This window comes from Macrobrachium rosenbergii, chromosome 5 (assembly GCF_040412425.1).
Source record: "Macrobrachium rosenbergii isolate ZJJX-2024 chromosome 5, ASM4041242v1, whole genome shotgun sequence".
Classification (NCBI taxonomy): domain Eukaryota; kingdom Metazoa; phylum Arthropoda; class Malacostraca; order Decapoda; family Palaemonidae; genus Macrobrachium; species Macrobrachium rosenbergii.
Window position 1 is genome coordinate 31,740,490 of NC_089745.1, and position 12,500 is coordinate 31,752,989.

The window sequence follows — 12,500 nt, forward strand, 5'->3', positions numbered from 1 at the left end:
CGTTGTTTTTATGAACAGAGATGAGAAAACTCACCACAGCTTGCTTCGTCCGACCCGTCCGCGCAATCCGCAATCCAGTCGCACCAAAGGTTATCAGGGACACACTGGCCATTGTTACATCGATTCGTACCGAAAGGACACGGGTGATCGCCTGGGAAGGGAAACGACTCGAATTAACATCCTCACAAATGTAACGTACAGAAAATCATTAACAACACTTTTATAACTCATATTAAGTTCTGGTCCATTGATATAAGCAAAAGATTCATTCTCCTCGTTGCATGAATTATCATTACACTGACATCCCGGTAATAAAAATATAGGATTGTTTTCCAATAATGTAATACATAAAAGTTAAAAGGAAGAAAATTCTGCTCACCACAGGCTATTTCATCTGATTTGTCGAAGCAATGAAATTCTAGGTCACACCTTCCTTTGACCGGGATGCACTGCCCGCTGAGACATTGCCATTCAGAATCCCGGCACTGAGGGTGATCTGCAAATGAATTAGGTAAACGATAAAAAAATGCCTTGATGCTTATCGAAAAAAATGTATATGTATATATATATATATATATATATATATATATATATATATATATATATATATATATATATATATATATATATATATATATATATATATATATATATATATATATATATATATTCTAACGGTCTCTCAAGTGGGATCGAACCCCACAGGTCTCTCAAATCTAAACATTTGCATCTTAAAATAGCAACCCATATGAGGTTCACCAAAGAAGCCAATCAATACAACAGACCTTCGTATTTACGGAACTGCAATCAAGAAACTGAACAACAAGCGTAATTGCCACTTTCGTAGTTTAGCGTCATCAAAAGAATATTGCTTAAATGTACGCAGAACCTAAAATGTAATTCACTACAGTAATTTCTTCATTCCATCGCTGGTACTTAATTTGTTTGTGGTCTACGGTCATTTCACAAGTTATGGATTTGTTTTAATGGCAATTGTATCTATGCATTTGTTTATTTCTGTTTGTAGGGTTAAGGGTTTTGCTGATTGGGAGAAATGAGAAATGATGTTAGATGTTGTGTATATATATATGTATATATATATATATATATATATATATATATATATATATATATATATATATATATATATATATATATATATATACATATAGATATACATATATATGTATGACTTTTTATCACATCACCGTGATTCATATACAATCAGTAAGCTGCAAACGTCCTTTAATATCAATTCGCTCTACCTCGAAAATAATATATTTTTTCATATATGTTACCGAAGGGGAATTTTTTAGTTGATAATAAGTTCGTCGTCGTCCCGATGGCTCGAACCGTCGCTGCTTCGAGCCCACGGGACGACGAACTTATTATCAACTAAAAATTCCCTTCAGTAACATATATGAAAATATATTATTTCCGAGGTAGAGCGAATTGATATTAAAGGACGTTTGTAGCTTACTAATTATATATATGTATATATATACAGTATATATATATATATATATATATATATATATATATATATATATATATATATATATATATATATATATATATATATACATATATATATATATATAATACATATATATATACAGTATATACTGTATATATACACATTATATATTCATATAAACATGCATACATATGTACTGAAATCCTCTCCCCTCCCCTTTCCTTCCGTCTCCTCCCCTCCCCTTCCCCTCCCCTCCCCTTCCCTCCCCATCCCTGTAGACTGTCATTCAGAGTTTTCCCAGGCAGCGATGGGTTGGTCAGTTAGCATACAATATGTATATATATAATATGTATACATATATATAAATATAAATATATGTACAATATACATATTTATAATATATATATATACATACATATATACATATATATATGTATACACACACACACACACACACACTACATTCATGCTATAACCGCTGAGTCGTGGGTGGACCCCTTATGCAGAAACCCTGCACATTAGCCGACTCAAACCTAAACTGAAAGTGCTTCTTAGATTATCCTCTTCTCCTCCCTCCCAAATTTCTGAATCACATATGTACATGTACTTCTTTCGCCCATTGTTTGGATATTACCAAAGTAATATTTCACCTCAGCTAACCTCTTTTAACACGTTTCTTACCCTTTCATATTTTTTACCCCACATAACATACTCTTTGCGTAAGCGTGTGCATCATCATTTACTTTTTTTTTTTTATCGTAGATTAGCTTGCTCCAGAAAGTAGGTGCTGCCCTTCCCATTTCAACAGCCCTTTTGGATGAGGTTGTTCGATTCATGTACACATGTATACATACACAATCTCACACATGCACACACATATGTTTATATATCCAATGCCCTCTCAACTTCTCGAATTCTTCGTACTTTTTTGGATACGCTTGTCACTACAAAGCCTTTGGATCCAAGTGCAAGAAATATGAAGCAATTATGGTATCAGGTAGTGGGAAATGTATCCTGCGTCCCATAATCACAACGAGGTCACGTTGCTGACCTGACCTTGTTGCGATTATGGGGCACGGGTTTGGACATCATAAGTGTTTCATATTTCTTGCACCTGGATCCAAAGGCTTTGTGGTGACAAGTGTATCCAAAAAAGCGCGAAGAATTCGAGCAGTTACGAGGATATTGTGGCTAATACAGTTACTTTGTATCTGGTAAAAACTGGCCAGTAGATTCTATATATATATATATATATATATATATATATATATATATATATATATATATATATATATATATATATATATATATATATATATATATATATATATATATATATATATAACACATACACACACACACACACACACACACATATATATATATATATATATATATATATATATATATATATAAATAATACTAATATAGCTGACCAACCTAGCACTGCCAGGGAAAACTCGGAATGACAACCGATAAACTCTCTCTCTCTCTCTCCAACTCTCCCTCACTCTTTCCCTCCTTCTCCTCCCTAAAACCCCTCTCTCTCTCTCTCTCTCTCTCTCTCTCTCTCTCTCTTTCCTGTTAAGATAGTTACTTCAATTACATTCCCCACCATTTTTGACGTTTTATATTTCACCCCTTCTCACTTCCCATTCCTATCGGGGCTGAACTTGGACTTAAAGGACATTGGGAGTGTCACTATTCTTCTCAACGACCTCAACAACTATGAATTAGACACTAATATCTGTCGTTTTCAGTTATTTTTACATGTCACCCCCTTCCCACCCTCACCCCCTTTGGTGCTAGTGATGTCTTACCCCCACTATATTCTTTTCCAGATAGTAAGTAATATTTATACTGAAATGAGGTATGATAAATTTATAGAGTTTATTTAGTTACTAAGTCTATGGGCAGAACCAATCCCATTTCAGGGAAGCCTTTCACACCCCCACCCACTTGGGTGCCCTTTGGTGCTAGTGATGTCTTAACAGTATCCTTTTCTAGATAGTAAGTCATATGTATACCAAGTTTGGTTGAAACTGCTCGATGCGTTTCCGAGTCATGCTGGAACATACACACACACATACATACATACATTTTTATATATAGAGAAGATAGATATGTCAGCTAGTGGGTTCATATTATTGTTCACCCAGCCCTATTTATTCACTTAGGTTAATAACTTGAAATAATGGAATATGTAATGACATTACACGCTAATGAATGTCACATACATCAAGTAATCAGAAATACGTGAAAATAAAGTTTTCGTGTAAAAAGCAATCCCCTCCGAATCAAAGTACCGTACACTTCGATCTTTCTTACAGCTACATCAAACACTAATGTATCATTTGTCAAAAATACCTCTCTTCAACAGCCCATTTTAAAAATGTTCGTTTTTAATGACTTGGATTCTAAATGAAGAAATTAATGTTTTTTTCAGTATCTCGGAGTTCCTCAATAGACTCGATTTTATCGGAAGATATAATGTCCTATATTTATGATACATCCGAAAATATGTGATACTTGATGTATTCAGAAAAATAAGGCTGAATGAATTACGCGAGGGATTCATAACAGCATCAGTAGCTAAAAAGTACATGTTCTTTCCTGCTTTTTTAAGCAAATCCATTTCGCAGAAAATTTGCCAAAAAATACCAATAGAAAATGTCAATAATAGCAAAACTAGCAACAACAATCACTCATTAGCTTTTGCGTTCTTAAAAATCAGGGTTTCTTGAAAGCGCACCTGGGTGGTCTTTTATATATATGTACACAAGAATGGGGTGCATACACACTCACATACACACAAGCACAAACCTAAAAATGCTTGTACGGAGGTCATGAGTTTACAGCTCTCGCATAAAAAGCGTTCACCCTCCGGCCTCTCTCTCTCTCTCTCTCTCTCTCTCTCTCTCTCTCTCTCTCTCTCTCTCTCTCTCTTTAGTAGCAACAATATGGCACGACTCACCAGGACATTGCCAGTAAGGGAACTGCAATGTTGAATTGTCGTTACTATAATTAAAAATTTCATCTGGTTCACAATGGTTGGCCATTTCATATTCATGAAAACTATTGCGGGCTAGCGAATCAGGTGCAACATTTACGAGCAAATGAGTTTTCGATATTTCAAAAGTAACAGTTCGGTTCGCTAAGCACATTAAAAAAAATCCTGTAAAAGGTTTTGAAATAAAAGCGAACGATATCATGAACTTTGGTGCGAATCATTATTCGACTTGCTCTTGTTTTTCTGTTTGTCAGTCTGCCGAAAACAAATGCCATTTTTTATGTGTTAACTCGAAAACATTTTTCATATTGTCCAAATATTACGTGTGAATAATTCTGAGATACTACAAACAAGAGGCTCTCCAACACAATCACAAATCAACACATATATTTACATACATACATGTAATTTATATTTACTGACAAATACAGGCCAACGTGCCTGTTCAGCCTAATTTTATTACACTTTGCTCTCAACAAAAATTACAGCAAACAGGAAACTAGATTCCAATTAGCAAAGAGAACAAGTAGGCTCGCGGCTATTGCTCGATAATTCATCACAGATATGACACAAACAACACAGTGTTTCATTTGCCAATTACAAACTGGTTTCTGTGACTACTGAACTGAATTAAACTAGTTTAGACTATATTTTTCTGCAGTTAACACTACCATTACATCCTGAATACTGTGAGGTTATTTATTACAATACCTTTAGTCAGGATACATTTGAAGACCTTAAACGCGTTTCAAAATGATTGCTTGGAATAATACCTGTTAACGCGTAGAGAAGATGAATGAATGTTACGAAAAGACAAAAGAAAAGTTCTTGTGGCTGCTGTAAGAAAAGAAAATAAATAAAAAAAAAGGCCCTACTGTGTCGAGCAGAGGACAGATAACAGATCGACAGATAAAGAAAACACAATGGGACAACGTAACAAGTTGGGGCAGGGAGAGAATGGGGCTGGTGACATTAGATTAAAGAGAAGCAGGTGGCAAGGGACCTAGAGAAAGGTTACGCCTCACCTTTGTACTGCAGTGAACAGATTGTACGAGTACTTGAGATATATTTTTATTTTTAAACATCTCTAACGCGCGCAGGGTATATGAGTGTGCTTACATACTTATATGATGGTTAGGTCGCTAAATTTCTACATGACGCTTTAGTACTTTGAAATATTTAAACTATGAGTAACCCACCATTATCGAGTTCACCATACCTTGGCAATAACGCTCAAAGGGACTTATAATATGACAAGGAAAGTGCATTTATAACACATTATATGGACCTTGGGAATGAGTTATTTCAAGGTATAGTGAATTCGATATTTACATATATATAATTTTAGTCTAATATTTTCATAAGAAAGAAGAAATTTAATGAGCCACTATACTTCGGCTAACACACTCCGGACGAGACGAGGACCGATGTTTATTGGCCGATATATATGTGTGTGTGTATATATGTATGTATGTATATTTAATATATATGTATATATATATATATATATATGTATGTATGTATATTTAATATATATATATATATATATATATATATATATATATATATATATATATATATATATATATATATATTATATATATATATATATTTATATATATATATATATATATATATATATATATATATATATAAAATATATATATATTAGAGAAGATATATATATCTTATATATATTCAGTAAAAAGCAACGAGAAGACAGTTTCAGTAAAGGTACTCTGGTACTTCTTGGGGGTCACCTTTTCCAAAACCGATCAGACCCATCGTTGCATTAGTTCGCAAGTCAGACCCCCCCACGCTATGGCAAATATATTATAGCATTCGTTCGAAACGCAAATTCAGTGAATGTGAATAAAAAATAAGGAAAGAAAGCAAAACAAAATGTATACCTACGTATCTCTTATTTATATTCATGACAGAGATGACCCAGATTAACAGACCACGTGATACTGCATCACGTAAGTACACAATAAAACCTTAAACAATATTATGTGATGATTCACATAAAAAAAAATCTAAATACAATTTTTCATCAAAACTGGTAATGAATACCTGACTCATAGATTATATTAAATTAATGGACCCACGTGGTAAAAAAATCCCGTTCACATAAGAGAAAGTCGGGATAGAAAGTCCCAGTCTCTGACCTAATGGTGAGAGAAACTGGGGCCAGCCTGGGAGAGCTAAATCTAATCGTGGAGTTCATTGTCCGAAGACTATCGTTGTTACACGCAGGGGAAATATCTATACGGAGGCAATCTACTCAATTATTAATGCCTAGTTAGACAAAAGGTAAGAAGACAAGTGTAAGACTTCAAAACTGGTCGAAAAGAGAAAAATATAATGAAGAGATGACCTATAACACAAATATGACATAATACAGTACAAGAAAAACAAATATTGCAACTGCCATCACCAAGATGATTAACTCGGACTGCTGTTGTGAATAATTTATTACTAAACTAAGGGTCAAATCAAGTCTCCAAAAATTTTGTTATTATAAATTTCAAGTCAAGAACTATTAAAGTGAAAAGTAAAAAGATAAATTCACACTTAAAAACTAATTAACAATCATAAAACCGACTAAAATATTATAAGATGTATGAATTCCAGTCGTTATTCTGACGAAATAAAAATACAGAAGGGTAATTTAATAAAGAAATTTACAATAAAATACTTTATATACATATACACAAATATATATATATATATATATATATATATATATATATATATATATATATATATATATATATATATAATCAGTAAGCTACAAACGTCCTTTAATATATTCGCTCTACCTCGGAAATAATATATTTTCATATATGTTACTCAAAGGGGAATTTTTTAGTTGATAATAGTTCGTCGTATGAACCAATGAAAGACAAGAACTCAGGACTACACTTTTCGGCCAGCAAGTGAGGTATAAGTGGATATCATACAATCCCCGACAATCCACTTATACCTCACTTGCTGGCCGTGTCCCGATATCTACTTATACCTCACTTGCTGGCCGTGTGGGTTAAGGCGTCCACTGTTGTCCTTCAGTATCGGAAATACCTCAATATATTTTATGCTGGCCGTGTGGGTTATGTTAGTCCTGAATATCCACTTATACCTCAGGGGATTTAGTCCTTAGTTTCAATCCCCAAATCCACTTATTCACTTGCTGGCCTTCAAAGGTCCACTGTAGTCCTGATAGCCCACGGGATGACGAACTTATTATCAACTAAAAATTATTTTAACATATATGAAAATATATTATTTTTGAGGTAGAGCGAATTGGATATTAAAGGACGTTTGTAGCTTACTGATTGTATATGAATCACGGTGATGTATAGAAAGTCATACTTACATATATATATATATATATATATATATATATATATATATAATATATAATATAATGTATAAATACACACACACATATAATTATATATATATATATATATATATATATATATATATATATATATATATATATATATATATAAAGAAAATAATAAATATGATATAAGAAAATAAACTGGATGAGAATATCTGTGGTCAATAACCCATTCAGCTGTTTTATATTAAGAAAGAAACAATCTGAAATCATAAATTGCTCATGGAGTTACGGTAAATTAATAGCTACAAATAATGCTGCTCTCTCTCTCTCTCTCTCTGAAGTGACGGGGACAAATATGAACATTTATTATTTCTTATCAAGAGTACAGAGCTCATTATAACGAGAAAGTATTTATTTATTTCAACATAAGCCTCTCGCCCGAATCTTATGTAGTAAGCTGCATTTGTTTTCATAGACGGTTTTCCACTACTTTGCATTTCCTTGGTTACGAAGCAAATGACCTTCTCTCTGTTAAGGGGCGGTGCATCTGTCTCCCTGGGGATTAAACTTCAATCACTCACCGTCCCACACATGTCAACTTTTTTTTTTTTTTTTTTTAAGCAAATTTCAGGTTTACCAGATATCTGCCAGCTGACAACCATACAAAATGCAAATCAAATTTCAGTTCCATTCAGAAAATCATCTTAACAAGAAGCACAAAATGTGTGTGAGAGAGAGAGAGAGAGAGAGAGAGAGAGAGTCGCTATTATTGAAAACAACAGTAATTACAACGTTCTTCTAAGGATTCATCATGCCAACATGACTGATTGAACTAAATATTTTCAGAGACAACACTGATCCAAACGAAAAAGAAAGACAATTTTCCGACGAAATAATAGAACGCCTTTACAAATGTTACGGACAAAGCACAGCCTAGTCTATATTATGTAGGGACGAATGATTGCTTTGAAGGCCGACATCAATGGTCTTTAATATAAAAATGAGAAAAAGGAACACGCGGCATCCAATTATCTTATTCGGCAATGATGTAACAATTGTTTGATCTGAATTCTGTATTTTACAGTCAGCGATAAATGATACATTAATCTTCAACTGGAATGGATCAAATCCTATAGAAATTTGGGTATTTCGGGGTCAGGATAAAAGCCACTAAGACAAACTCCCTTGTGACAAAAGCTCACAAACCAAAACCTCCTCAGACACAAATCCCATATGACCAAAAACCCTTGATTAGAATAAAACCAAACAAGAGCCAAACTTAGGACTCATCTCGGTAGAAGTACGAACGAATAAAGAAACTTTGCTAATAAGACTAGTTTAGAGAACATCAGGCAGGATAAACAAGAAGAAACCCCTTAATATGACAAAGGAAATAGCAAAGAGTGCCAGCATCTGTTCAGGATTTGCAATATAGGCAGTCATTCGTGGCCAACAGTAAACACCCTCAATCTTCTTCAATCGTTTGCATGCCTGTCACATCCGAAGGAATAACAATAAAATGAGTAGTTTTGCTTAAAATTATGAAAAATAGCTCACTGTTTTTACTTGGTTAATGCGTTGTTGCGTAGGTCTGGAATCGTTAATTTACTTAAACTCTTTAATTCCCTTTTTAAATCTGAATCACATTCATTAGGACCCAGGTTTGATACAAGCCCACCGTCACAAGTCGACCCAGATGTGAATGGGTTTTGTCTTCTTTCTATTTATCTATTTACTTATTTTATTTAATTTCTATCGATGTCTCTTCCTGTACTTATTTTTATTTATTTATTTATTTTCACAGAAGGGTCATTTTTCATAATTGCTGTGAATACTTCATCAAGTGATATCATTCATTAAGAGAGGTTTTATGTCATTAAGCATTAGTAACAAATGTGAGTTATACACATAAGCCGTAAATCAGTTTCATTTACCTATTTAAAAAAATTACATAACATGCTGGAATTAGTTAATTTAGACTATTATCATTACTATCATTACTGTTATCTCTCTAAGCAGTCCTAAACATACGAAAGGGAACTGACCTTGCGGAATTAATCTTCCTAAACGAGAGTATTAATGCGGTCGTGGGACAGGATTACGTAAGGGGTATCGGACAACGTTTGAATCATATTTCTCTCCACCGGCGTGTTTTGGCTGTAATAGGAAAGATTTACGAGGGTGGTTGGAGAAGAAACAAAATTGATTCCTGTCCGTCCAGAGGGCATTATTTATACGAGCATTTTGATTAACATTAGTAGGTTTTTTTCTCGAACCTTTTAATGCCACTTCCATTGAGAAATGGAATTATTTGCATAAATTTTTTCCGAACTAAAAAACCTGCATTATTTTGCCATTTGATGATTAAAGCGGAAAATAAATGGATATAACGGCACCTGAAATCGCCATCCACCCAAGAGGGCTAATTTTGTCCGACTTGCGCTGCTATTTTTGTATCTAAATATTTACTGGTTTGTTACTTCACATTTACATACTTGCTTTATTCTCTCTGCGTTTTCTCTCTTCTTTCATTTTACTTTGCTTAAGATAGCGAACAAAACATTTTTTCCCCATTCCGGTAATGCCGGCATATGCAATATAAAGCTGTTAGTGTGTAAGTTATATACTGCTAATTAGTAGTGGTTTTCAACTATTTCTTATTACTCTGAACTAGAGTTTATAACTGAAGACAGCGATCGTGACTGCTCTGTGCAATCCTTACACACATACCTTGCTGTTGTGTTATTATTTTGTGAATGTAATAATTTACATCTCATAGAAGTGTACATACACTACAAATAATAGGGAAAATTTAAATTATTAGCTAAAGACTTTTGTATATCATTTGCCTTAAAAGGTTTTGTCCTAAAGAGATTTAGTTCTAGGGGAGGTTTTCCTTGGAAGTTTTGCCCTAGGGGGATTTGGTCCAAAGGATTTTGTCATAGGAGGTTTTAATTCTATAATTAATTTCTAAGGCTAAAATTCAAGATATATGCCTGGACAATTTGTTTATATATTTGACTACAGACTCACTTCTTGAACAAAGGGAGTGTTCTATGAAAACTGACAGGTGAACGGTGTTTGACGCTGCAACAGAACTAGTGAAATTATATACGCTATTATGTTATAACCGTCCATCACTAATACAGGATTCTTCCATTAACTTTCAGGTAATCGATACGTGCAATGTTGACAGCTTCATCGAGAATTTAGGAAAAGACATGAGTTCAAGAAAGACAGTTTTCTAAAATTCCAAATAAGGCAACTGAACAACATAGCAAGGCAGTGTTCTCAGCAAATGCACATATATCACTATTTATTTTCGTAAAACCTTATACAATATTTTTGCACATGATATCAAAATAAACCAGGTAGAGTGGAATTGATACTTTGGTTTCATACAAACAGCAACTCTAAGAGAAAATACAACCCACATATATGTAAAATGCGACTGTTTTCTTACATAAGGAGAAAAATGCATTCATGAAATACTTTCAGATGATGAAATTATAAATACACGCTGAAAAGAGGAAACCCACGCCTACATTTAGCACACCTGTGACCAACTGTCCGTCTTCTAAGAGAAAGCAGAACTAAAATGTTTATTTCTTGTCCTCAGCTTCACGGTCTACTACCCACATATAATGACATTCCTGTCGATTTTGGAAATCGAGTGTCTCTGCCACTTACATCAGTGAAGACACACACAGAAAAAATATTTTTGACTTTCAGATGTACCATGTTAAAGCAGTTCCCGAAATGAAAAAAAAGAAACTAGTTTTCGGTGTTTAGCAAAAGAAAATAAAAGCAAATTGTATTTTCGTGGTTTTAGCAGTCAAGTTTAGAAAATAATAAGTAACTCGCTATAACTGCAGGATCTACCTTGATGAAAAGACAAGTATCTTCCTACATTTAGCCATCTCAATGATAGGCAGCTGCATGAAGTTTACTTTTGATGAAAGAGCATATGCAAAGTAGCAATTCGTCGTTAGATACTTCTCTCTGTCAGAGAACAAAAGCTGTTGAGAGGTAAAAGAAGACTTTGATCATACGAGATGCGTCCTTGTCCTTAAAAACGGAATATTCATCAAGATGCTACACAAAGAAGGAGAGAGGAAGAGGCCTTCTACAAACAAAAGTTATGCACCAAATTTGTTTCTTCGGAAAATCCTAGCACTTCATGAACTTGTAAGTGGTTGATGGTATGTCAACTGTCATTACCAGTGAATAGAGGAAATGAAAAACGCTGACGAAGAGTATCTACTTTTTCTGAAAACCAGAGCAATGCTCAGTACCAGAGGAACCACTTCAGTTAAGTGGTCGAAAAGCGAGTGTCAAGTTCTCCTTCTGTATAAAAAGAGACTGTTTTGGAAAACACGGCAAAAAGTATTTTCGGAAATATACGAATCTACGCGAAAACTTGTTTAAAAACACCTTGAGAGAGAGAGAGAGAGAGAGAGAGAGAGAGAGAGAGAGAGAGAGAGAGAGAGAGAGAGAGAGAGTTTCTCTAAATATTTCACATATAAACACTTGTTTGCAGTGGGTAAAAGAATATGTCAAGGGCCTATGCAATAGCAAACTGATAATTAAATGTATTTGCCATTGGTTTCCACAAATCTCTTTCACTGAGCCTTCTTTATTGTTTGGGAACTGTACAATTCTAC

General features: G+C 33.9%; 1 protein-coding gene across 1 annotated transcript in view; it reads right to left on the reverse strand.

The window, feature by feature from the left end:
* Positions 1-12,500, reverse strand: part of LOC136838910 (G-protein coupled receptor GRL101-like) — a 324,916-nt gene that overhangs the window by 145,831 nt on the left and 166,585 nt on the right. Inside the window, exons 9-10 of the mRNA XM_067104602.1 lie at positions 380-496; positions 35-151 (exon numbers count right to left, since the gene is read on the reverse strand). Of these exons, the coding sequence (XP_066960703.1) occupies positions 35-151; positions 380-496 (234 nt within the window). The remainder of the gene's footprint in view (positions 1-34; positions 152-379; positions 497-12,500) is intronic.